Raw genomic sequence first — 27,580 nt, forward strand, 5'->3', positions numbered from 1 at the left:
TCAATTGGATGCTTTAATCTTGGTTTGTGAGTCAGCACGTACTGGTGATAATCGAGGACCGTAATAATTCATCTGATAGAATGAACCATCCGCCGGGCCTACGACTTGTGTTGCTATTAGGATTACATCGAGTAATTGGCCAACCATAAAAAAACCAAAGGTAGACAACTTGAGTAAGCCCAAAGCTGGGTAACCAAGGTAAAATCGATCGGCACCAAACATACCCAGAAAGACAGATAAAGAAAGGGCAACTTGAAACGAATAGCCATTACTATAATGGCAGAATTCTTCTCGAGTAAAAGCGTACGTTAAACCATCGAATACTTTGCCATCACAAACAACACCGGCAATGGGCGAACAGTTGACGGTGACCGTGTTATTGTGGGTACAATTCGTGACAGTTTGAGTGCTGGTATTGACGGTGGCTTTTTCACATACATATTTGCCAACAGGCAATTGACTGCATCTTCCACTACCGTAGTCAACAGACGAAGTTGTCGCTGTAACCAGAGTGATTAAAATCAAAAGGCCATAAGTTAAAGCTGCTATCACTACCGTCTGAAATAAAGAGCGTGTCATTTTTCGGTTGATATCGGCGATACTATTCTAAGTTCTAGTCGATTGGGTCCATGTATTCTATCAATTGACATTGGCCACCACATTTGATGGCGAGACGAAGTAAATTTACTCCGACAGGTTCCGTACCAGTGGTGCTAGTACCGACTGCAGTGTTTCTCCTCGTTTCTACAGTACCTGGTGGTAGCGACGGTCTACAGTACAGTACTGTAAGAAGTGATTTCACTTTGAAATACAGTACTGTACTGTACTGCAGTGTTTCTCCTCGTTTCTACAGTACCTGGTGGTAGCGGCGGTCTACAGTACTGTACTGTACGGTAAGAAGTGATTCCACTTTGAAATACAGTACTGTACTGTAGTTCATCAGATGTTGCCGTACAGTATACAGTACAGTAAGTTGTTATCCATGTACAGTATTCTATCAATTGACTTTGGCCACCACAGTTGATGGTGAGGCGAAGTAAACACCGACAGGTTCCGTGCCAGTGGTGCTAGTACCGACTGCAGTGTTTCTCCTCGTTTCTATAGTACCTGGTGGTAGCTACGGTCTACAGAACTGTAAGAAGTGATTCCACTTTGAAATACAGTACGTACACTTGTACAGTACAGTAAGTTGTTGTCTATTGGGTTCATGTATTCTATCAATTGACATTGGCCACCACAGTTGATGGCGAGGCGAAGAAAACACCGACAGGTTCCGTACCAGTGGTGCTAGTTAGTACTGTGGACGTTAGCCAGTTTTAATGAACGAACGTACAGTACTGTACGAACGTCCAATTTGAACGTCGGACGTTCATTGAACGTACCAACGTACACAGTGTACAGTGTTAACACTACAGTATATACATAGTATACTGTACACTGTACAGTACAGTACGGTATAAGACTATACAGTACTATACACTGTACATACAGTAGTACGTAACAGCGTACAGTATACAGTACTGTAGTCATGACTCTGAAATACAAAGTGTTGTAAAAGACGTTTGTACTACTGTACTGTACTGTACAGTACAGTGTACAGTATGTATAGTATTGGGGTGGGATTATACAAACTGACTGTATACACTGTACTGTACACTGTACACTGTACAGTACAGTTCGTCGACGTCCGATCTGACAACGAACGTACAGTACAGTACATACCGAACGTCCAAAATCGAACGTCCGTTGGACGTCCAATCGCTCGACGTCTACAGCACTAGTGCTAGTACCGACTGCAGTGTTTCTCCTCGTTTCTACAGTACCTGGTAGTAGCTACGGTCTACAGTACAGTACTGTACTGTAAGAAGTGATTCCACTTTGAAATACAGTACTGTACTACAGTACAGTATAGTAGGACACTACCGTACAGAACTGTACTGTACTGTACTGTAAATTTAAATTACATATTCGCATAAAGCATCTTATTTCCAATCAAATGATACCAAATTTGTGTAACAAGGACTTGAAATTATAATTTCAAGTCATTTCAAACAGTGAGAAAGACTTACTGTACAGTATGAGACACCCTCAGTACAGTACAGTATGATTGTACTGTACACTGTACAATGTACAGCACTGTACTGTACTGTACTTTACGTCATCACGACCTGTGATCACTACAATACTGTACACTACACTGTAAACTGTGGTTCGTACTGTATCTCTGTCAGAGAACGAAGAGAACCTGCAATGGGTAGTGGTCGCACTGTATTCAACATTTTTCCACACGACCGACTGTACTGTACCCTACAGTCTCTCCATTGAAAATGTCACCTCCGTGCGGTTTGCACTGTACAGACAATCAACTGTACACACTGTACAGTGTACTGTAGACTACGGTACTTTGTAGTCATTGTTGGAAAGTACTGTAGGAGCCATAGACAATAGCATTTACACGACGCCACACCGCCATTCTTTTGTCGGATTGGGTCCAATTTTTTTGGCGCTGTCTGTACTGTAGACCTGCAGTGGCTCTACTCGTACCACAGTTGATTGCGACCCGACCATACTGTTCAATACAATACTCTGCAAGTTAGGTTGCGCTCATGCCATGCAAGAAAGCAATCATCCCTTTTCCCATGTCAGCGCATGTTGAGTGGTCGGTTAAAAATAGAAACTTCGTTGGTGAGGCTGCATTGAACGGTGAAGCGCAAACTGGACGACACTAAAAAAGACTCTACTATAAACAGGTCGGGAGCAAATTCATTACCTTATCTACTTCTAAATATAGATACTACCCCATCATCTATATACATAGAGATGATGATATTTATATGCACTTTCATTTTGTAAATGTTTTGAACTTTTTCTACAACATAGCGTTGAAACAATCTCCTTGCCAATGAAACATAATGCTCTATTTTTCATCTTATTCTACTGTAGTGGTTTTGTGATTCTCTTGTCAACATGATTGAGATGTTGTTGTCATCACCATGGTCCACTTTTTTTTTTTCTACGTTACTTCTCCAGTAGTGACGATCTTTTAAATCATGTTGGAAATTTTTTCTATTTCAATCGTATTGGATATCATCCACGCTTCAATTAACTTGAGCAAATGTAGTAAGCGCCATCATCCTGTTTTCAATGGCACGATCTCACCTATTTTGATCAACCATGGATAAAAAAATTAGACTTTTGACTGACTTGAACCACATTGCAGTACCCTTCGAACTTAGGTGTATACTGTAGTACAGGCCTAGAGACGCGTCTGTGCGTACTTATCAACTCATCATCAAACTGTCGGACGTTGCCGGTCATCTTTGATACTAGTCTATAGTGGACTTCCGAAATCCAACTTACAACTTGGAAAATCATCGGAGAAAAAAAAATCCATTTTGAATTGGCTTTCTTTTCCTCTAGACATGGTGTGATGGATGTCCTTAGCAGCAGAATTGTGCCATTGTACCTTAATAAGTGTAAACGCAACCAAGTTATCCTGGAGGTTAGGGCAAATCGGTTGACCTGTACACAGATTACTTCCACACCAAGAAGATCAACCCCAATACTATTGAAACTACTCTTTCCCATAGCTATCCCAAAAGGAAAAGATTTTTTGCCCTAATGATAAACAGTAGACTCCCTTACACGATAGCAGTCGATACAAAAAAAAAGGACAAGATCAATTCGAAAGTTACGTTACTAAATCATGTCCAGGACGTCAATTGTAACCCCTAGACGCTGCAACTTTGATCGGATGGTCACTAGGACTATCGGATATACAAATACACTAGATACACGATGGGAAAGAACGTCGGTGCATCAATCGTGAACTTACAGTCTTGGCCTATCCAGTCGACATTAAGCGATATAGTCATATATATATATATATCAGTCATACTATGCAAGATATTGTTTGTACCCGTTGTTTATTCCAACCATGTTACGTTATTGTAGATCATTGGGTTATGAACACTTTGGCGTACTTTTAAATAGTGAAAAGTTTATACATTTTCCAGCCCATATGGTTTTAGACAGATTCCAAGATATTGTTGTCCAAAATGATTCTAAAATACAACCCTTCTTGAATATACCAATGGAAAAACTTTTCTTACTATTCTCCTGCTTTGAGCAATTGATTTTCATAATTCTATACACAATTTCAAGTTAATAGTGATGATACGTAGGGTAGATTATATATTTTTAATCTTCCTCGCAAATAATCCTATACTGTACTGTCTTTTATCGTATTGTCGTATCGAACTGTACTACTTTGTATACTCATTGCATGCTCTTGCTACCTGTCGTTGATTGAAATTGCTGATAGAATAGCAATCTCATTCCTCAGATTTGCTCTGGTCAGGCTTATATTGTAGCTCATACACTATCGCTGTAGACGCAATGAAGAAAAGCAAAGGAAATACCCATTAGTTTTATATAGTCTTCAAAGACTTGACATAAACACAATAGCCTAACAAAAGTGATTGCTTTCCACTAATCGTCTTCTCATGTCCAGCTGCAGTGAACCATTTTGAATTGAATTCATTCATGTAGTCAATGAAGGAAGTAATACAGTATCTATACTGTAGTATTTCGAGTTCTACTATAGATAGGAAGCTCACACTAAAAACTTGTCTGTATGTATATCCATGGCGTTGCAAGCATATTCTACTTGACTGCTTTATCAACATGGATTCGTAGCGTACATTCGTTGTCACTACTGTACAACCTCATCGATCCTTATTCTATTTATGCCTTGTAAATTATAATCAGGAAAAAAAATTCAATTTTCCACATAGTAAATGAAAGCAATCCTTTTTCAACTGAATCACTATGACAGCATTGTATCATCAACATCGCACTGAAGACTATTAGTATCAAAAAGTTTCACACTGAAGTCGTTGTTTTGAATCGACTGTGGCTTACACTTAGCTGGACATTCGTATAGCGGTATGATAGTTCAACATGAATCTATGCTCTAAACTGCCTACAATAGGGATAATGCAGTGATGCTGTATACGGCTAGATCGCACAGTCAAGTTTCACTAGGATACAAAAACCGCTAGATTTATAGCTTTTACTACATTAATACTACTTAGAAGTACCTTCCATAAATCTACCGAAAATAGACAATGATCGTGTCTTGTTTCTGTGAAAACCACAATGAATTTTATTCGTATGACCAACTTGAAAAGGCTGCTGTCTGGTACTGCAGCAGGCGGGTAGTAGTAATATATCTCCTGCATAAGAAACTCAACTTTTTTGCAATAAACTAGTGTATTTTAATTGTTCGTCTAACATGCAACGAATTCATAGAATTATCAGCGACTTTGGGGGAATTATCACTGCATGCCTTTTATTAAGGTTAAGCCCTACACTGACTGTTAACATCATTCACCAAACAACAGCCATCGAGTAATGCCTTAATTGCTTGCATTAAGAATTTCTCTTTTATATTTCCCTCCTGTCATGTGCACAACAAAATGATTGGCAAAGAAAAAAATAAGTTACCAATCGTATTATCGTAAATATTCCAATATTGAAATGTTGGCATGATGCTTTGTAATGGCAGTATCCACTATATGGATCGAGGCACCATATTTGCATCTATTTGTACCTTCATAACACAAGTGAATGGAGTAAAATAGTCTACATATGGCATCGTAAAGCAGATTTGCATTCAATAGCCTGCCATCGGACAGTGAATAGTTGTAAACTTGTAAACAATGCTTATCCTGCAAGTCAGAGAAATAGAAATGTTGATCATTGCTTATATTGTTATTGTCGTCCATTCAATGGTCACACAGTCAATTTTCACTTCTATTATCATGTACTTAATCTAGTGAATGCTGCAAAAGATAGAACTGCAAGCCAAAGATCAATATTTGGTTGAGTATTTAGTATTTACTACGACGCCTCATAATACGTATATTTATGCTTGAACGATAAAGCTATATAGTGTGGACGACATCCAAATGATCAAGCATTAATGTATTTTACGCTACCAATAGACTAGATACTGCAATTCAATGCTTACTTTTGAATCACTACAAACGTTGTGAAATAAATTGGTTGATTAGTACCTGAAAATAACTGGATAAAATCGAATACGATACGCTGTACGCTGGTCGAGATGTATTAACTGTGAATACCATTGTGAATGGATCAGATGTTAATTTGTTCAGTTAGCGTAGAATCAAAAAAGCCGCTGAGAGACCAATAGATTCTACATCGTATAATTGACTGTAGACAATACTCTCAATGCAAGATCATGCTGAATGAATGTTAACCTTACTATCCAATGGACAATAATTTTAATGACCGCCGAATGTTCTGATTATTGATTGATTTTATCTATCATCATAGGAAAACTTGAAGCATTATCCACTAGAATGGGAAGGAAAAAAATTAGCATTACTAGAATTGGTGACGAACGTAATCGTCAGGTTAGTAACAACTCCTGCTAATGAGCTGTTCAACTAATAATAAGGATTCCCCCTAAGAAATGCTAATTACTTAGTAGAGGCAATTCTTTGAAATGTTGCCGCGGTATTCAGTGCGTAATAAAGCGCTCAATTTGTTGTTATTTATTGGTTGATAAACCATTTGGTACCAGTCTTACGAAACGCTACTTTACATCTTGTTGACTCTTGTCTACTTGTCAGTTATATTGGTCTTTCATATGATAAGCGTAACTGGATAGCACTTGTACGAAATAATATCGATCATGTGGAAAATAAGACAGTTATCACTTCATCTGAACCTTATGTCACTATCACTAAATATCAGATGCTATTCTGAGAGACAGGCTATCTAGAGCCAACTTGATTATCTACTTTTTCTAATTGTCAGTATATTAATTGTTACTTTCTGTTGATCGTCTTCATTCTCACTTCTAATTATTAACCGTTACTTGTTTGTATTCAAAATCAATATTATTCGACGTTAGTAAGATTTAGATATACTGCAACTATTACCCTCACAATGGACTAGTACAGTACTTCTTCCAAAAAATAATAATTTTGAAAAAATTCTCCAACGTAAAAAACCCATTAAGCTAGAAGACGATATGTCATTCCTCACGAAACTTACTGATATACAATATTGTACTCGTAGAAGTATTGTATCACCTTATATCTTTGTCTCTTACGACATTACCTGATGTTCAACTACATTTCCCATAACTTTACTATACTTGATCTAACCTGTATCAGGTCTACTGTACTGGAAGGAACACTACTTCATTATTAAATATAATATGCTATCATGGAGCGCCACTTATAGAATTATCTTACAATGAAAGTATGCCGTACATTGACTATTGTTTCTTCTTTAGCACATACTATATATGATGTAGCAAATGCAGAAGTCACAGAAACGATGTAAATGAATAAGTTTACAACATAATACCGTGATTGTAGAATAAAACGAATCCAAGTAGTAGCCAGTAGATATGGTATAGTTTGAAATTCTTTCAAAATCTTACGTCATGACTTTCCTGCTTCATGATTTACGTACGCGTAGTATCATCTCTACGTGTTGCGATTTATTTTACTTAGTGTGATCGCGTAATAACATAACAATGTATGGTTATATTTCCGAACAGTTGCTCGTGTATTAGTAACATCAAAAGATTTCATTACAACTCAACATGTATCTGGAAATATAATTTATTGACCCAACTATGTCAAAGGCTGTTAGTTTAAGACTTTATCTTCCCTACAAAGTTTACCTAATGTACAATACACCAAATTTAATAATAAATATTGACTTGAATCTGAAATTTATTGTAGTATTCTAATAACTCAATAGCAGTGATTTGCAAATGTAGCGACCATAGAGGTGAAGGCCTTTTTACCTCTTTGGTAGCGACTAAGAAATGGTGTAATGTCTTTCTAGCCAAATTAGTATCTATATTTCATGATCGAGTACGTATTTTGGAAAAATATCTACGGTAGAAATACCGAACGATATATGACACTAGTATCATGTAGGACATGATGACATAATTGAAGATGTTTCAAAAATATCAAATCTGATATTCTGTTCAAAAAAATAGAGGGAATAAATGTGAGCCTAAAATTAATGTAGAAATCGTACCTTTCATAAAATAAGGGTATTACTTAGCTATTAACGAAATCAGATGCCATTTTTGATATCAGACTAATAGCTATGCTGTACTTGTAGTCATTTATTGGACTGGGACTCTTTGGGTCAGATGTGTTATCTTATAGTACGATTTTTAACCATCTAATAGGTCACCTTTACGAAACGGAAATTTGGTCTTATGAAAAAAGCTTATGAACTTAGCGTTTTATGCGACTGTCAAATAGCTTTAATAATTTTTAACTCCAATAATAAGTTATTTCAATACGCAAGTAGCGATATGGATTCCATTCTACTGCGATATACACAATTTAATGACCCACATGAAAGTCGTACAAATGATGACATAATAGAGGTTTGTAAATTTATATTTTGTATTATTGTAATGATGATATCATTGTAAGCGACCGTTAGTGCATTTAACCTACGTAAAACTGTAAATGTAAGAGGCCTTGAATTATGCTATTACCAATGCAGCGTTAGCTACTAAAAGTTTGCTTTAAAATATGCTGGAACATACGTAATACAGTTTAAAATCATCGAAATGATGTCGAATGCACTGTTTGTTTAATTTTGTTACGCTATTTGTAAATAATTGAAATCTAATGTATTACCTAGACTCTTAACAAGAAAGACAGTAAAGGATTGGATTCTGGAGATGACGAGCCCGACGTAAGTGTGATATATGTACAAGCGACAGAAATAATCGTACTTACGTTATTCCATTGTGAAGTCCGAATAGATTTCAAGTGCTATCAATTTACTTTAGCAAGTAATACACGTCATACATGCGTGCTGTGTAACCTAGATCCTTCAATTTAATTTATTAATACCGTTGATTATCCTTTAAATGACGTTATCATCTTCATAATACTGTATTAAATTTACATTATCAATTCTTAATTTCTATTCTTAATACCTATAGTACACGCTTACTCCTAACACCGAAGCCAAATATAATAAAATTGATCAAGAGTTTGAACGCGTTATTCGTAATCCTTTACAAGGACCGGTATTGAACGATAAATAGTTCTGAATATTGTCTTTTCCTATATGCATTAAGTGGAATCGAAAGCGTACGCCTCTTAGTACCTACTAATTATAGGAAGTATTAAAAGTGACTTTGACTCCGTTGTATAGGGTGTAGGTTCAACGGGTGCCTTCTCACAAATGTCAGTATCTGTACCTGTTGGACAGGGTGGAATGGCTGGTTCAAATTATCAGCACAGTCAGCCAGGCACAAGCAATACTCTCCAAATACAGTCTAATATTCCTCTTGGTGGCGATTCGCGAATGTTGACTACTGGAAATGTTATGACTAGCATTTCACAATCCAGACCTATTCTTAGAGGAGACGTTGTGCAGAGATTCGCACATATTCAGCCCGCGAGAAGTTCTAATCAACATTATGCTGATCAGCACATGACTAGTAAGCTAGGAGCTTTTTCTCAATTTTAACTCTTGAGTGATGGATTTGATAATATTAGAATATTATTGTTGATCCGATGTTGCCTTGTAAAAACAGTTTATTTTTAGTAATGATGGCGATCGTTATGTTACAGTATTTTAAGAATTATATAAACAGTCAATAATGGCAGGAATTTGAACGCATATTTATTGTTTACAGGTGTTAATACTCAGCCCACTCGTGAAATAGAGCAGTCTCCTGTACTTACTAAGAAAACTCAAAGTCAGGAGAATTCTACGGTTGCATCGGTGCCTCGAACATCTAATAGTACATCAATGTCATCAACTTCTACCACGCCAGCTGCAAGCGCGAATTTGAATGACAATTCTAATAGCAATGCTGATGCTCCGTCTTCTAATAATAGGATTAATACTTCTTCCCGAACGAGCGCACCTTCAACCCATGAGACCACTCCTCATCCAAAAGGATCTAGACCTGAACTAAGAGTTATAATTCCTTCCAATACTAAAGTAATTACGCTATTATAATCAGATTTGTTGATGTAAATTGCTTGAGGCAAAAATTTCTAACCTTATTGATAGATACCTTATGGTCCTCAGTCAGATGTTCCTCCTGCTTTAGCAACACCTGTCATTTCGTTAGCAACTCCAAGCTATCCAAGTCAAATGACTTTCCTGCCCCTTACGAATACTGACTTTCCACTTAGTGCTGATATCACCGTCTTAAATTCTCCATCGCCGTGGCAATCATCAGGATTACCGCAAGTTAGGTAATTTTTTATTTATTAGACCTGTTTTATGAATGTTTATTGAACACTATTTCAAGACTTGCTCATATTTTAACTTGTTTCTAATTAAACTATTTATAGCGCTTCGGGAGTTCTATTGTCATCAGGCATTAATCAGTCAACATCAGTTCCTACTGGAGGATCTAGTTCGATAATAAATTCTAATAAGGTAATGAGATTGCATGAGGAGTCATTGCGGAGTCTTGTTACAACTTCTTATATAATCACTGTAAATTTGGTAAACTGTCAGTATTGTTTATATTCTGTATTTGCTTTACTAGGTTCAACATTCATCAGGTGTAGAAAGTAACTCTTCACAAATGCAATGCCTTGGGGAAGGTGATAGAAATGCTTCTCTAAGTAAGCGCCCAAAACTCGATCAAAATTAAATGTGCTATATTAATATTGTACTTACTCGTATACAGTGGTACAGAAATTACAATACTATAAAGTGTAGTAACAGCAACTAATTTTAGAAATTGATGTAATTCCATGTACCTTCATAGGTAATACATTAAATAGTTTGAACTCTCAAGTATGATTTATTACACTATTATGCTACATTTAGTAGACTGATAATAATAATACTCTTAATTAAGATTACTTTTAAGAATACTTAAATTAATTATCAGACGATAGCACAACCTGATAACATACGCGTAGATGAATCATTAATTCATTCCTGCAGATTACTCAAATTTAAGATTTAATTTCAAAATATTCATGCTTATTGACTTTGGCTGAGTATTTCTATGAATAGGTATCAGAATTTAACTAAATCACCTTTTAGCATTATCACAACAGTGAAACGCATTATTATCATAAGGCGATATATATATACGCGTATTTGCGCACCTGTTTTACTCATATATAACATTTGCTTGTATTATTTATGAAATCAATTCAAACCATGCCTGTAATACTCGTATTGTTAAAATATTCATTCGATACTATAAGTGCGACATCGATTTTCTGTAAGACTTTTACTTGTTACTATTTGATGTTGGTTCAGAGAAGATCATGATATACCAGTATAGCCTGCAAATTGCGATATCAACTTATTGATGTTGTCTCAATGGACAAGACGAAGCACTGATTGTATATTTCAAATACATTCGTCGAGTTTTTAGCGGAACTTTATTTGTTGTATAGCAAGCGAATGAGCGATAAATTATTATCAATTACAGCTAACCCATACTGCAAAAAGTTTTTTGGTGCTTTGTGGTAAACCTGTATTGGAAAGCGATAACTATTATCATAAGTCTTAACTTATGATAATGCTCCACATCACTCTAAAAATTAAAGCCTTTGTTACAATTAAATAAAAGCTTCTTTGATGATCTCGCCCTCAAATTATGATGTCTAAGAAATCACAATGAGGCTTTACTACGACAGTATAGTAAATTAAATTATGCCAGTATATATTCATCGATATTTTGGACAACATTTTAGATAGTGTAATCTCAACTTTACAGCCCATAGCAGAATTAACTTTTACGATAACTGCTTTTTGTCAGTGATTAATCTACAATTCCTATGCTTCATGTATTATTCACTCTTCTAGATTGCATGGAATATGATAATATGTGCTAATCACTAGTCACTAGCGCCTATGTTTATGATCGATGAGCCCATTAATTAGGTTTGCACTCTTGTCTTCCAAAGATATACTAAATAAAGGTACGTAAGTATGACTAAATGGTGCTATTGATAGCTAGTTACATCCAACTTGTGGTATGCTGCCTACGCGTATAGGCAAAGTAGTACGGTATGGTATTTCAAATTGATCAAGTAATTTGCATAAACACTGCAGTAGCTCACACTTCTCTTCTATAAGTAGTACGGTAGCTGGATGATTAACGTTCGCAGGACTATAATTACCATGATCATCAATTAATCAAATAACAAGCCATTTTATTAACATTTTAAGTTTGAGCAATTGACATCTATTAGCCAGATGTGATCGCGCCTAAAAGACTTTTACGATACGGTATCAGAAATATATTACCCTCCTACACTACATTGTTCTACCATAGTTGAAAGCATATAAATGGGGTATTGAAAATAATTAGCATTCGATGAAGCTTATGGCTGCATGCGTAAAGCACCATCCAATCGGATGACTTCCCCATTAAGCATAGGATTTTCAATAATAGACTGAGCTAACTGAGCGTATTCATCAGGATCTCCAAGGCGTGAAGGATATGGGACCGATTTGCCCAATTGTTCTCGGACTTTCTCAGGTAATCCCATCAACATTGGCGTAAGGAAAAGACCTGCAGAAGGATGCGATAGAAAGTTACCATTTTATTGTACATTGGAACAAAGCAATAGAAGGATAATTTGTTACTGTCGACTTGATAGCATATGCAGTAAATTATAACACTTTTACTCATTTATTGAATAAGTGTAGTTGTCGCTGAAAAGTCAGAATACTTCTGTCACTTAAATACCACCTACCGGGTGCAATAGTACAAATACGAATTCCGTTACGAGATAAATCCCTAGCAATAGGCAGAGTCATCCCAACTATAGCTCCTTTTGAAGCCGAATATGCGGCTTGACCGATTTGTCCATCATAAGCAGCAACACTTGCAGTGTTGATAATAACTCCACGTTCGTCAGGATTGCTTGCACTAGCACCAGGTGAGACATCACCCTGAATCATTTCTTGGGCACATAGTCGGATAACATTAAAAGATCCGGCAGTATTGACCTGCAAGCAAGCTCAATATTAGCTATAGTAACTCAACGCATAGCAATACCTTTTTATAAAGCTACAGTATATAGGTAAATAATTCTTGATATTTTAGTTACTGCTACAGTATATTACACAACTTGATTAACAGCAATGCATGATGTAGTATGTTTTGACTCTAGTTTTGACGTGTAAGCATACCGTACCAATAAGACTTTGGCAAAGTCATCATAAGGATGAGGGCCTCTCTTTGTAAGAGTCCTAGTAGCTATAGCAATACCAGCACAGTTAACAACAGCACGAACACGACCAAATTTTTCTTTAGCAAGTTCGATAGCATTGAGTACGTCTTGTTCCTTGGTCACCTAAATATATCCATAGCATGACATATTAATTTATATATTTCAAGAATTTACAATTTTCTGTAATCACGGAGATAATAATACTAGGAGCACTAGAATCCTCGATTATTACATTTGATTTTCGTAATTGACATTGAAAGAGGATTAATATGTTTATTGGAGTAGCCAAAGTAAGAAAAATACGGTGTGCGTTGGATTTACTACCGAGATTCTGACAATATTATTCGCATCTATCCCGTGTACTCCTAGTATGATTGAAACCAATTTCAATCTACAGAATTGGAGAGTGACATTAACCACGATGATAAGGCGAATAGAAATGGTAAAATTTTAAAAAGTTTTTAAAGTTCAGAATTAAGATTAAAGCTACAAATTATGTTAGTTATCAGAAGAAAAACTGCCAAGCAAAGGCCAGCATGTCCGCGTCAGTTGGTAAGGTAGAGATTGAAAAATAAGTTCTTTTCTGAGATACATAGACTGGCTGGTAGTTCGTTTACATGTATTTTATCTAATGGTTGTCTACGCATATAGTATTTACATGTTTATCATCGAACATCTGAATAAAGTACATTCAGTATCACTGAACCTTGACTTCATGAAGGCTCAAATACAATAATATACGCGTAATACTTTGCTGTTGTTGACATCATCACTAAAATCAATCAAGCGTAAACAAGAACATTCACACTACTGTTCTGAATACTCGTTCAGCGCATAATCATACTATTTCTTTGCTGTAAATTAGAAGTGTCATGAAGATTAAAAGTGCTTATTTGCCAGCTTGCATGCAGAATATCGATCATCTAGATGTAAGCTTTGCAACGATAGACGGACGATACATGCGTACCTAATATTGATGTAGCTAAAAGTAAGGGGTTGTTCATCATTCTTCATTTGCGTCTAATTGATGATTACCGTTAGTATGTATAATGTATGTATAGACACGATGATTTCATACTGATCCGTTACAACTACAGTAACGCCTAGTAACGCTTGCCCTAGCTGTTTACGTTGAACTCCGTTGCTTATTTTTAGTACCGTAAAAATGGAGTAAAACTGCTGCACTCATGTTCATTTTATGGACGTAGTAACGCTGTAAAAAATACATGTAATCCATGCATTTAACAAAGGGAGGAGTGATTGCGTACAAAATACTCGTCTCTATCTGTATTTTTAGGATCGAATTATGTAAGGCTTTGCAAAATAATTTCAATTTCAATTTATCCTTCCATTCAGCTGTTAATGCAAAGCCTGCTGCCTGGCCAGCTACCTCCTGTAGGCTAAAAATGAGTGTCCTCGAGTCCTGTCTGAAGGTGGGACATTGGACTTTTTCAAACTATTGCCATTGCATGCAAACTTACATCGGTTGGGGCAAAGGCACAGCGATCGCCAATTTCTTTCGCAGTAGCATCCCCTTTACTATTGGGTAAATCTGCAATGATTACTCGAGCACCATTTCTAACTAAGCGTTGAGCAGTAGCTCGACCTAATCCAGATGCACCGCCAGTAACGAGTGCAACCAATTCGCTAACAACAGACATATTGAGTTGGAGTTGTCAAGTTTGTATCGTGCTGACTTCGATCGACCACTTTTGGCTTGATGTGTCACCAGATCGCTTCACTCGGTTCATTATGAAGTGGTAGCACGGGTCACACCGACTGTAGCAGTGTACAGTACACTGCTGCATTGATTCATTTTTGACCATGCAAATCGAGCAACCCATGGCAAAAGTTCATGAACTTTTCAGTGATTCATCAATCATTGTACTGTACACTGTAAACCCTTCCGATTTTGACTAAATGTTCAGATTCTACAGTACTGTACTGTACAGTGTACAGTACGGTATGCTGAAACGTCTCCAATGATTTGTTACATTTCAGAATACTGTACAGTACAGTATTGTAGAATTGCGAACATTTGAGACGTTTCAGCATACTGTACTGTACAGTACAGTACAATATTACCTATTGCTGTATTGTGCTTTACAGTGTACTGTACTGTACAGTGTACAGTGTACAGTACTGTACACGGCTTGAGTACCGTACACCCTGCAGCACTGTAGGTAAAAAGCAATTTTATCCCCAAGAGATCGACAGCAATGACTGCCAATGAGGGATTAGTCGATATTGCCGATCGTCCATCATCATGGACTTCTAAATGAGAAATACATCTTATTCTCTTAGGGCTTACAAAGCTTTTGAAAATATCGATAACCTACCTGTAATGGAATAGAGCATGATTACCGATACACTAGTGTATCGATATTGAGTATCATACTACTGTATTTGAGGAAGACAGTAGAGTGCACTGTAGTAATGTCTTGAGTAATGGTCGCTCGTTAACAAGAACCATTGACACACTGGACTTTTCTATTTCAGCAACGTTTATATCAATTAGCCTTGTCGCTGAAATACAACATGTCGACCTTACAAAAAATCCCTGATTTTAACCCTGTGATGATACGATATTGTAGTAATAGTAGTGTGCATGGATTACTCAATGTATCAGTGATCACAGTGAAGTTGCTGTGCTCGTATAATTAATTTGTGTCAATCCATCAGTACTCAAGTGGAGAGCGATACGATTGTTTCAATTTCACGCCTGTTTTTTCTAGCAAATTATTTTGTATCCAATCCGGTAGATGCGTATCATTGCAGATTGCCATGATCATAGTGTGCGAAACCAATCTGCCAGCTAATTTGCAGCAAGGTCGTCCACTGTACGCGTATATAAAGTTGAAAAGTAAAGTGCAGTGCTTCTATCAACCAACGATAAGATATTATACTTTGTAGTTAGAATGGACTTCAATTTGTGCTTAGCCAATGACAAGTTGAAAAGTTTAGTCCATAGTACAGTACACGTATATCTGTCAGTCAAGCAGTAGAATGGAATACTGAATAGTGATATTGGCTCAAGTTTCTGCCAGTCATTTTATATTATAGCTACTTACCAAGTTGAAAAGTTCACTACAGCATTCCTGTCAGTAAAGCTATAGGGTATTGTACTTAGCAGTTATGAAGGTAAGAAAAGCCGGGTGCAATCGCTAGCAGTTACCATTGAAGATGGAAAATTCGGCACAGTATTTCGGTCAGTGAAGAGATAAGATATCATGACAGTAATAATTTTTATACCTACCTGATGCATGCTTATGGCATGTTTGAATGGACTAGCTGTAAAATAATTTTGACCATTGACCCTAGCTAGCTGAGTGTTGCAAACGACGATATTGGCACTTGCGACCAGCAATTCCTATCAGGTTCTGTTGCCTTCAACAAGACAGGAACTAGCAAGCAAAACAGATAGAGACGTATAAATAACGCTGTAAACTAGTACTTGTTATGTGACCTCACTAGTCACTTACTGTAAGCTGATTCAGCAAACCTGCAGTAGAATGTTATGAACTATTTTTACTTAATAGTACAACACTCATTCTTAAGATTAGATTATGCATGAATAAAGTATGAATACACGTAACTGTAAGTAAACGTTATCTACCCTCAATTATCTTGTTTTCGTCTTCATCAAGAATATCTAACCCTAGAATACTCATCTCTAAAAATACCACAAGCATCTAAATAGTTCTTACTATTAGAGTTATCTTATTTCAGAAACCTTGTCTACAACAATCCTATCATCGACTAACATACCATTTTATAATGACAACCAATCAAGGTGTAAATCTTGTCAGGTGTATTGCTAGTGCTTAAATAGAATCTGAGAAATATACCAGATCTTATCACACAAATATCACCCATGTGGGCATGAATACCTCAAAATTAGTAGATTTTAATTTCATTTCCAAGCAGTCATGACGTGCATTTTAAATGCATCATCAATACAGTTTGATAGCTATGATGTATTTAATATACTCCCATAGCATTACTTGATCATAATTCTACCATATTTGTTCCATGGTAAGGAAATTACAACATATGCCAACGATAAATATTGTAATTGATTGATACTGTAATGCAGCTCCAGCAAATTAAAATTAATCAGTACTAGTAGCATTAAGCTTAATAAGCAGCTAGGAGAACTATACTATACCGTTTAATCTAAATTCCGTAATAGAAATACTATTAAAACAGATAAAATACCGTCGTCTATCCTTCTATTCAATTCTCTAAAATCGCTAGGATAAATTACCAACAATTACACTATTACTATTTAATTCTATACATAGTTCCAATTGTAGTAACTTATTCACTGTTGCTGGGTGCGCTCATGATACTAAAAAATTTCATCACATGAATAGATACATCCATAAAAATATCATTCATAAATCAATCAACAACCATTTTTATAATACTTTATCTAGTATATACGTATGTATGAAAATCACTTAGCGAATAATCTTCAAGCTCTAATCCACTTGTAATATCCTGACGTTGATTAACTATCGCTATAATTGTTACGACGATTCAATTTCAATTTCAATTACTGCAGTGTAGTAACTTTATAGGATTCTTTTATCGTAACAATAATGCCATTCTAAAGGCAAAGCTTATTTACATTTCAATATTGTCTAATTTATTGGCAAGATCAGTTTCATTGCCATCCATAGTAATAATCCATATAGGCAGAAGCAATCGTGTCGTAAACAACTGGAACAATTAGTATACCCTAAGCCGTTGGATAAATTAACCGTTTTTGCGCTAGAGTCAGGAAAAATTTCGCAATCCAAGATTGATCCAATGATAACTTTAATTGCTTCTGGTAAGCTATATTAAAATCCACATTAGAAAACTATCACTACATAATCCATATTTAAATGAAATCATTAACTTATAATCCACTAAATTGATAAATTATATAATCCTCTTTCCTGCATATTAGAGACAAAAAGGCTAATTATATATAACTATAAAAGACTAAAGTTAGCCGATTATAATTATCAGGGTGAAATTACCGATATTCAATCTACAGTATTTAGCTCCATTCACTTGCCTAAGACATTAATCGTTCTCTCATTATTACTTCTACAATAGAATCTGTTTAGTAGTCTATATTACTTGTACTTTCTAATTTTCATTAATCTCGAGTATAACGAAGAGCTGATAACTTGAACATGTTACTAACCACTACTGTACTGGCTTACTTATTGTGGTACGTAAATAGAAAAAAATGGATCCAATTTACAGAATAAACCTTCAATACTTATAATCTTTCTTGTGCTATGCAGCAATTAGACTCATGCTTTTATGCAGTAAATATATTCAACCACTGAAGGATAAACTTACCAAGCTTTAGCTTTCCGACACTCTTGTTTGGTAATTGCACTTAGTAACATGGTCGAATCCGCACTACAGAAAGGAATTTCATGACAAGCTAATGATAAGATTCCCGTTGAACAGTCCTTACTCACTCTAGCAGTATTTAGAATTGATTTTAGAGACGCAATACTCTTCGACTGACGAAGCAGATTCGGTATCATCCATTCAGGGAAAGTCATATTAGCCGGTAGATCAGAACATTCATCAATACCAAATGAATTAAATGGCGGTTTGACACATCTCGCCAAAGTATAATTGCTCACGCTAACATTACAATAACGATTCAACTGTATACCGCTATTGCGGCATTGATGAGAAAATTGACGACATTGTTTTATATTACCAATCATTATACTCTGTCTATCGCTGGAACATTTCGGCAGATTCGATTGGCATAGAATCTCCTTAAAATATCGGCTGCAGATGGAGTTTGAACCCAGTTGCTTTTCAATAACTACGTAATTGTCAATAAATTGATCTAATTTCCTAGCATTTTTACTTAATAGAAAAGCCGGAACTGATGAATTGTCACGGCAAAAGTTTTGAATCTTTAGCGGCGGTTGACGACATGAGCTTAATTGATCCAACGAGTAAGCAATAACATCTTCAGAAATTGATGCTACTCTTTGTCTGCGACTAATTTTATTGAATATCTACCAATAGAAAAAAAACATTCGATTATTAGAATAAGAGCATATCATAGGGTTGATAGAGTTCAAGTTATCGATGATTTGTCATCAGGTGATATACAAATTCATAACTACAAAAAAATATTTAGATCTACAGCATGGCTTGGCTATTTGTATTCCGATTATGCAGTAACTGCTATTTGATTCAAAATTATCATACTTTTAAATGATATAACAAAAATCTTCTTGTATATCTACACGTAGTCGTAAGTAAACATGACCAACAATGGATTACCATATGTAATCTTATAGAGTTAAAGTCAAACCTGACAGGAATGTCGTAAATTTATTTTTCTATAACTGCAAGCGATTAACGTTAAAGAAATCCATTCTTTACAAATTAGAATTTAATAGAATTATTAGAAATAGCATAACAGAGAGGTCAAGCTAATTATTCACTGCTCATTGAGTGCAAGTTAAAATGATTTTAAATGGACCATATTAATGTCACAGTATAGAAAAAAAATCGATTGGATTGTTAATTTCGTAACTTGATCTGAGAGTTCAATTTTCATCTACCACCTTAACTTACAGATAGTGTATCACATTTTAACGAGTATTTAAGTGCATTATCAATCACTATGTTAATTATACCACGATACTGCGTGAAATTCGCAGGATAAGATTTTCATACTGTAAGCTTCTCAGATTACAACTAGTTTATCAACAATTTTCTGAATGAATTTTGTCTTTTAAAATATCGTGGTTATAGTCAATAGCCTTAATAGCTAGTCAGTAACTAGATATCAATAGAACGCTATAGATCCAATTTCCTGCTGAAAGATTATAATTTTCTTCAGTTATTAGGGATGGAATGGATAGGGTCCCGCTTCAAAAACTATCTTCTACTTACTTGCTTCTTTGAGCCATGATAAGATTCCTCGTCGCGAGATGGGTCTTTACTATCGTCAAAATGATTGAATGGATCACTTCTAATATTGTTTTGACCATAATGGATATTTTGACATACACCAAAGCTAAGAAAATAAAGTAAAACTAAATTTGTTACCATCTTTAGATCGATTGTTACTTTGGACATTATGTAACAATCGCAAAGAAATAACTTCTATCGATTAATTTTTTTCTTCTTATAAAAACGTTGTCTTCCAATTTATCGTCAATTTCTTTGATGTGAGCGAAGATCAGGGCAAACAATAAAGGGAAAATGAGTAAGAAATTATAAATGCTAAGCAAATATATGCTAAAAAATAGTTAAGGATGACTAAAGCTTGAGGTTGACATAATAAAATGACTCAAAGTAAAGCATAACTGACGACAAAATGATATCATGCAGTAATTTGTATGCTGAATTATTGATAAAGATCTATTTTTTTTAAATTACTATCAGCTAAAGCCCACCTAAACTAATATTTAAGTTATTCCGTGACCACGTGAATTTTCCCAACTAATATTAATGGAGGCTTTCTAGTTATCTTTAATGTCAATAAGATAACACTAAGTAAATATCGTCCATTCACGTCATACATGATTGTAAATTAAATAACGGAGTTTTTTATTCATTAATGCCTTTTTTCTTTATTATTTTATTTCTTATACTTTGATCACTATGCTTAAAACATGACTTTAAAATCATCTACAATGGTAGTATGAAATATAGGCAGAAATGTGTTATTTCAACGGCAATGATTCATTTACTTTATACAATTTCAAGCATTGTATCTTTATTGGTGAAAAGAAATGATTCCGATAAAACTAAGAAATAAAAAAATTTTAAGAATGCCTAGAGATCGCAGTATTTATGGATTTATGTCTTAAAATCAACTGAAAGTATGCATTATTTAACTACGTATTTTACTTTATGTGAATTTAATTTGGCCAACATATTGCGTGGATTCTTCTCCGCTAATAAAGAATGCCGTCGACTTATCCATTTATCATCTAGATCATAAAATGATTTGAGCTCTGTGGAGATCGGTTTAATTATTAAAATTGATAAATTTTGCATGTACAAACCACTCATTAAATTATACTGGTCTGAAGTAAAACATTCTCCAGTGCTATTAACTACGTAAAAAATGGATTAAAAATGAAGAAGGGATAATTCAACCTACACTGCATTAATTCTTAATCTGTTGACATAAAATATTTACACCATTTGTTAATCTAATCTTACACCTACTCTTGACATTACTATAAAGTTATTTTTTACATTATGCCTCATCCGCATTCAAGAACGCTAACATTTAAAAGATTTTAATGTGACTCTTTATTGCCTACTACCCCGAGGAAATGGTTGGTTCATCGTGAAACTACTATATTCATATTGGAACAATAGAATGGAATGAGTTATAAACGTTAATATCGCAGCTAGTAATCAATAAATAATATCATAATGCCTAAAAAATAAGCGGAAATCTTATTAGCTTTCTTTCAAAAGTGACTGGATTGAGATGAATACGATTGAATATAGTTATTCAGTAACAGTAGCATACAAACGCACTGTTAAATTAAGAGTACAACTGATCCCATATGTATTAGTAGCGAGCACTCTAAACACTAATGTACGAATATTATGTTAAGAAGATAAAAAATTGGTTAACTAAAATTTATTAAAAAAGGAGTCGAAACGCTCTAATATTCCCCCCCCCTTAACACTTAAATTATATATGATGAAAATTGATTAACTAGCTTATATTACAACTGTAGTCGACTACATCATCTTCATGGCTAGTATCGTATCGAAGCAGAGGCTGGATATCATTACTTGGATAAAACCAACGCTTTACTACTTAGCCAGTAATATCTCTTTCATTCTTAAATTACTTAAAATTGACTATATACTATTAATTAGTTTGTTATTGACTGTATCGATGTATAGGTCACGATGCCATCTACAATAGATGAAATCGATCCTTATATTGATACATCGTACTTAATTTATGCCTTCTATATTTTCTACATTGAACCACTTATTCAATAATATTATGCAATATAGTTATACTGTAGCCTACACCAGGTTAAAGCAAAGGCTAGTGATAGCTATCTGACGACTGATATCTTCTCTTTTATTTTAAATTACCTAAATATTATCAATTTTAATTTATTAGCTGTAGCTATGGTCATGCTTATACCTTCCAAAACGGATGAAATCACTTTTACCTAACCAATGTAACGCGTACTGGCATAAGTTGAAAGAAGCAGTGATAATAACAGCTTACAATATTTCATCTACTGTACATTAGCAGTTCCATATTGAATCAGAAGACGGTTTTTGTGATCAATTCTCCACGTAAAACCTTAGAGTCAAACTCCAACTTATGATCTTTGCATATGTCCATATAACAATCTGTTGTACCGATTTATATTACAAAGCGATTACCAAATAAGAATTAACCCTACTCTATTTATGTAATTATCACATTCTATCCTTGGGCTAATCTATTACACAGATATATTATAAAAAATAAGATTGCTAAACATCTCGGCGTAATTATTATCATGCATAGGAATCTCGAGATTGCATCTAAAAAGCTAAGTTTAATCTATCAATATCAAACCGCGATATGAATAATTAAGTAATTAAAAAAATCTTTCTTGATATACAAAAGATCTATTGTGAAAGGAAGTAGGTATGATATCATCATAAGATAGTTATCAGCTTAATATTGTAGCTTATTGGAGATTAAATTAAATCTTAATACACAAAATTGCAAATTATTCTAGGTTTTTATTCAATTTTCGCTGTTTTTAAATTCTTTAAAAGATCTTAACTAATCATTCCTATAAGATTATTAAATCATTAAAGAGTAAATTCCTAATATCATCGCTGCTATTGGCACTTTGAACTAGGCACTTGATAGAATCTTTACATCAATTCTTGTATGGTAACAATTACCAGTACCGCATGCTATAATATCCATGTGCTAATTAATAATTACAAAATTTTCATTACTTTTCGTAGCATGGTATTCTCTAGCTCTCTAGGTTAGGTTATCACAGGTATATTATCATAAGAAATTATATATCTTCTTTAATTGAATATCTTAATGTAGGTAGCTAGCAAAAAACATGCTAAGTATGATGCTAAGTATGATAGAGTAGAGTCCATGGGGATTCCAACTGCAGCTCCATGAGATGCCGTCGTAGTACCTGTTAGAAGTGTGCATGTAGGCACAGTTATTCCAGCCGACCTATAAGCCTCTCCGGAAGGCGTGCACACTGTTGTGCTATTTGAATCAGGATACGCCGAGCAATTATAAATTATTCTATAGCTATTTTGAAGGCTACTTGGTAAACTGTAAATGAAAGTGCAAAATAAGAGTTAAAATAGAATGCAATCAAAGGAATATAATCAAAATTAGATGCTTAACTAATGACCTAGTTTGCATATTAATACAAAAATTTGAGATCTGTGAATAATGGATGTACTGAGGGCTTACCAATTGATAGCATCTTGACATTGCTGTTTAGTTACAGCTGAAAGTACTGTAGTCCTATCGCTACTACAGGATGGAATAAGAACGCAAGCTATATTGGTCCATTTAGTTCCACAAGTGCTGGTAACTGCCGCGTTAGAGAAAGCTGTTTGCAGTGCAGAAATTGCCACTGCACGAGCAGCTAAGTTTTCCACTGAATAATAATATGGAAAAGTAATGTTTGCCGGTAGTGCTTCGCAATATTGAGAACTGAATGTTCCTGCTTTAAATTTAGAACATGTTCTTAAACTAAATGTTTTTCCTGATTCATTGCAGTATTGTAAAAATGATTGGGGACCAAGGTTAGGAAAGTTACTACCGCAAGAGTTTAGTGCCGAACAAGCGCTTTGAAAATTTCCATTAGTAGCTGTTGAAGAATCTGCGGAACACTTGGGAAAAGCTCCTCCACAGAGAATGGTCTTTAATGCATTAGTGTAATTGCTACTTAATGTGTGTTGCAAAAGAGAGAAGCTCAACTGAACCGCAGAAAATGTAGCACCAACAGTGTCAACATAATATGTTGGCGAGTTATAATCCGTGCCACAAAATGATCTGACGGAACTGGGCAATCTTTTACATTCACCCAAATTACCGTTTACCCGACGACAGGTCGACTACTTCGGATTTGTCTAATATGCTCAACTGCCTAAATAGAGCATAGTCGATAAATTATACGTGTATAGATATTGCATACAGAATATTACTTTAAAATCGACACTGTAATATCTCATTGATACAAAAATGAACAAACGCATATTAAATTCGATATAGAATACTACCTACTCGCGACTTGAAATATTTTAAATACTCTACCTCCATAGCTAACTGTTCTTTATCTTTTAATGCTTCCCCTATGTTTGCCTTTATAGCCAAAAGGATAGCAAGTGTAGTTAACAAGAATTTCAACATCTTGATTTCTGCAAATAGATACGAGTTCGTATTAAAATTGAGAATATGGAACGATAGTATAATAGCTTCAACAGTGAGACCCCTATAATCTTAAGAAGGATGACGGCGTAGACGTAAGTAGACTAGCGGAGTAGTGGTGTCAAGGATTACATTTAAACAAGTTATCTAACTTGTTTACAGCATAACGATTGCGCACAACATCACTTAACACGTTCAAAAGTTAATATGAGAATAAATCTCTATGATTAATATTATATTCTACGAAGCTGAAATCAACATACTTAGATTTTGGTATTATTTAAGTTATATCTAATTTGCTGCTACGTATCATGTTGATAACAACAGCTTCACTACAACTTTATGGTCCTAAGTTACAATATGCGAAGAACCGTTGCTCGTTAATACCAGTCAGAACTGATTAATTTAATTACAATGATCGTTCCTATATATCATGGCCACTTTAGCATGGTGCAATTATTACTATTCTAATCAAGTATTTCGATGAACGACTATGGCTTATTGCCTGCTTGGAATAAAACTAGCGAACAACAAGCTACATGAGATAATTCATTCACAAAATCATCGCAGAGCTAAGCTTTATAATACCTTTCTATGGAGCCTATAATTTAATGAAGTTATGATTAGCATGAGCGGCCACAAGAATGAATCCAATCACTTTTAAATATTCTAAATAAAGGGCAAGTATCCCAATATTGTTTGTATTGAAGTTAATTAATATTATTAAAATATAAGTATTTGTTTCTTTAAGCGATATCTTCCTGCATTCTAACGATTACTGACATCGACGTGTGATTTTTGTTTTAACTTGGATCGAATACGGAATAAACCAATGTGAAATCTACTACCGCTATTCCTATTTGTTTCGCGATATAGATAATTTCGACGACGTCGAAAACTGAACAAGATGATTGGTGTTCAAATCTGAATTTAGAGAAACTAAATTTTACCAATAATAAAAAGTAAACAATTTAGACATGCAATTAACTGACTATGCATGACTATCGATGAAGTTAGGTAAATTTTAATTACATATTTCGATTTCTATAAAGTAGATCAGACTACCAACAAAATCAGTCTGGATTACTTCGCCAGAACAATATGCATCTTGGTAGAGCTTACATGGATCTAGTTGGTTTAGAAGTTATGTACGCGTATGCGAGCATTATAAAAGCTTTAAATGTCGTTGTCAGTAGTCAAATTACAATCAATTACTCAGTTAATAAGAATAAATCTACGTGTACACCATAGAAATATATTTACTTCTTTATATGAACGCACTATTTAGTGATTATTGATAACATTTACTTGCCATCCTGCTATAGAAGTAGACTATATTAATTTAGTTATTAATGTAGTTGAAATAAAGAGAACTGCTAATACTATCGGTTGTCGTTACTAATTATACATCTCGGTGATTACGAATGAAGGATTTCAAATGGTACAATTGACAATTCTTGTAACAAGTAATCGTTTTATCGTTTCAAGGAGTGTAAGAAACTGAATCACATTATTGCAGACATTTTACGGTGAAGCTTCGCTTAAACGGAGTTAAAATTAGGACCGGCATAATATCCATATTAAAGTTTATCATCAGACTAGTCTTTACCAAAAAAAAAGTATGTCTAGTATTGCATTAATGATCTACGTACCAGATTTGATAGAGCAGTCTCTAGAATATTTTTAACGGGCAACAGCGTATATTTGGCAGTCCGAAATAACTTGTAACAAAATGCTAGTTGTATTGGAATACGATATTTAGCAATGTCTTAATTATAATTAATTACCGTACCAACATAACTATAATCTTCGTGTTACTTACGTTAGTCAATTACCATTGATAGTTAATTGGTAAAATTAAACGGGCACGTCACTATTAACTTTATTTCTCGCTAAGTAAATAACTGCTAATAGATTAGATTATTTTAAACGAGAGTACCATATCGTAGTATTGTTCTGATTTTCTTGCCATACTATCTTCTCGTGGATGTATATTAAGATTAATTATTGATTAGTTTGTTGCAATTTGTGTTGAATATTAAAATCAATGTTTACTTTTAACGCTATTAGATTCAGCAGTAAATTGCATAGCATATAATAGCAGAGTTTTGAAGTATATTTCAGCCGATTACTTTTGACGAATAACAAAAAGGTCGCTTGCAAGCTATTTAATTATACAGTAAATTCTATTGAGGAATTAATCACTCAAATACCTGTTACCATTCATTCCATATACAGTACTGTATAGCATGCAATCGATCGTTTAATTAATTGTGATGTTGTTGGCTATTCCTAATAATTACAAGAAATTTTGAATCATGTTTCACCCAGGTTCACTAGTATATCGATCGGAATACACAAGTATTTTGTTGCTTACAAGCACGCACGCTGCCCCAGCAGTAGTATCCTGTACCGATATACATTGCAAGATGGATAAATAAATAGGAATAAACTCTATTTTTGTTATTTGTATGTGCTATCCTTATGCTAGCCTATTACACAGATTGTTGAACATCTCGGAATAATTATTATCATATATAGGAGAAATCTGAAAAGTAAAGTATAATTTATCAATATTAAAATTGGATATAAATAATTTACGGATTGTAATGTAATCGTATGTAATCGAAAAAGTCTTCCTTAATATAAAAAATTTATTGTGTATCGAAATAGGTATAGTATCATCATAAGATCATTACTAGCTTAATGCTGCAGCTTATTAGGGATTCTATTAAATCGTAATGCACCAAATTGCAAAATATTCTAGATTTTATTCAATTTCTACAATTTTCTTAAGCCATCAAAAGATCTTAACTGATTAATCAGTCCTATAAGATTTTTAGATCATTTAAACGCAATTTCCAGATCAATACTG

The 27,580-nt window shown here is 34.6% G+C and overlaps 5 protein-coding genes across 5 annotated transcripts; 1 reads left to right on the forward strand and 4 right to left on the reverse strand.

The window, feature by feature from the left end:
- TRIADDRAFT_22634 (uncharacterized protein) lies at positions 1 to 579 on the reverse strand (the record flags this gene model as incomplete). Its single annotated transcript, XM_002111064.1, has 1 exon — positions 1 to 579. The coding sequence occupies one exon, from the start codon at positions 577 to 579 to the stop codon at positions 1 to 3; it is 579 nt and encodes a 192-aa protein (XP_002111100.1).
- Positions 580 to 6,389: 5,810 nt separating this feature from the next.
- TRIADDRAFT_22691 (uncharacterized protein) lies at positions 6,390 to 9,133 on the forward strand (the record flags this gene model as incomplete). Its single annotated transcript, XM_002110546.1, has 4 exons — positions 6,390 to 6,443; positions 8,255 to 8,458; positions 8,734 to 8,790; positions 9,029 to 9,133. The coding sequence occupies 4 exons, from the start codon at positions 6,390 to 6,392 to the stop codon at positions 9,131 to 9,133; spliced, it is 420 nt and encodes a 139-aa protein (XP_002110582.1).
- A 3,271-nt stretch (positions 9,134 to 12,404) lies between these two features.
- Positions 12,405 to 14,920, reverse strand: TRIADDRAFT_22420 (uncharacterized protein; the record flags this gene model as incomplete). Its single annotated transcript, XM_002111065.1, has 4 exons — positions 12,405 to 12,595; positions 12,780 to 13,035; positions 13,224 to 13,382; positions 14,741 to 14,920. 4 exons carry the CDS (start codon positions 14,918 to 14,920, stop codon positions 12,405 to 12,407), a joined length of 786 nt encoding a protein of 261 aa, XP_002111101.1.
- A 2,747-nt stretch (positions 14,921 to 17,667) lies between these two features.
- Positions 17,668 to 20,381, reverse strand: TRIADDRAFT_54733 (uncharacterized protein; the record flags this gene model as incomplete). Its single annotated transcript, XM_002111066.1, has 4 exons — positions 17,668 to 17,694; positions 18,026 to 18,101; positions 18,621 to 19,306; positions 20,196 to 20,381. 4 exons carry the CDS (start codon positions 20,379 to 20,381, stop codon positions 17,668 to 17,670), a joined length of 975 nt encoding a protein of 324 aa, XP_002111102.1.
- Positions 20,382 to 22,560: 2,179 nt separating this feature from the next.
- TRIADDRAFT_54734 (uncharacterized protein) lies at positions 22,561 to 24,687 on the reverse strand (the record flags this gene model as incomplete). Its single annotated transcript, XM_002111067.1, has 5 exons — positions 22,561 to 22,649; positions 23,453 to 23,598; positions 23,743 to 24,348; positions 24,378 to 24,424; positions 24,592 to 24,687. The coding sequence occupies 5 exons, from the start codon at positions 24,685 to 24,687 to the stop codon at positions 22,561 to 22,563; spliced, it is 984 nt and encodes a 327-aa protein (XP_002111103.1).
- Between the last annotated feature and the right edge of the window lie 2,893 nt (positions 24,688 to 27,580).

The sequence above is a fragment of the Trichoplax adhaerens genome, genomic scaffold (assembly GCF_000150275.1).
Source record: "Trichoplax adhaerens TRIADscaffold_3 genomic scaffold, whole genome shotgun sequence".
Classification (NCBI taxonomy): domain Eukaryota; kingdom Metazoa; phylum Placozoa; class Uniplacotomia; order Trichoplacea; family Trichoplacidae; genus Trichoplax; species Trichoplax adhaerens.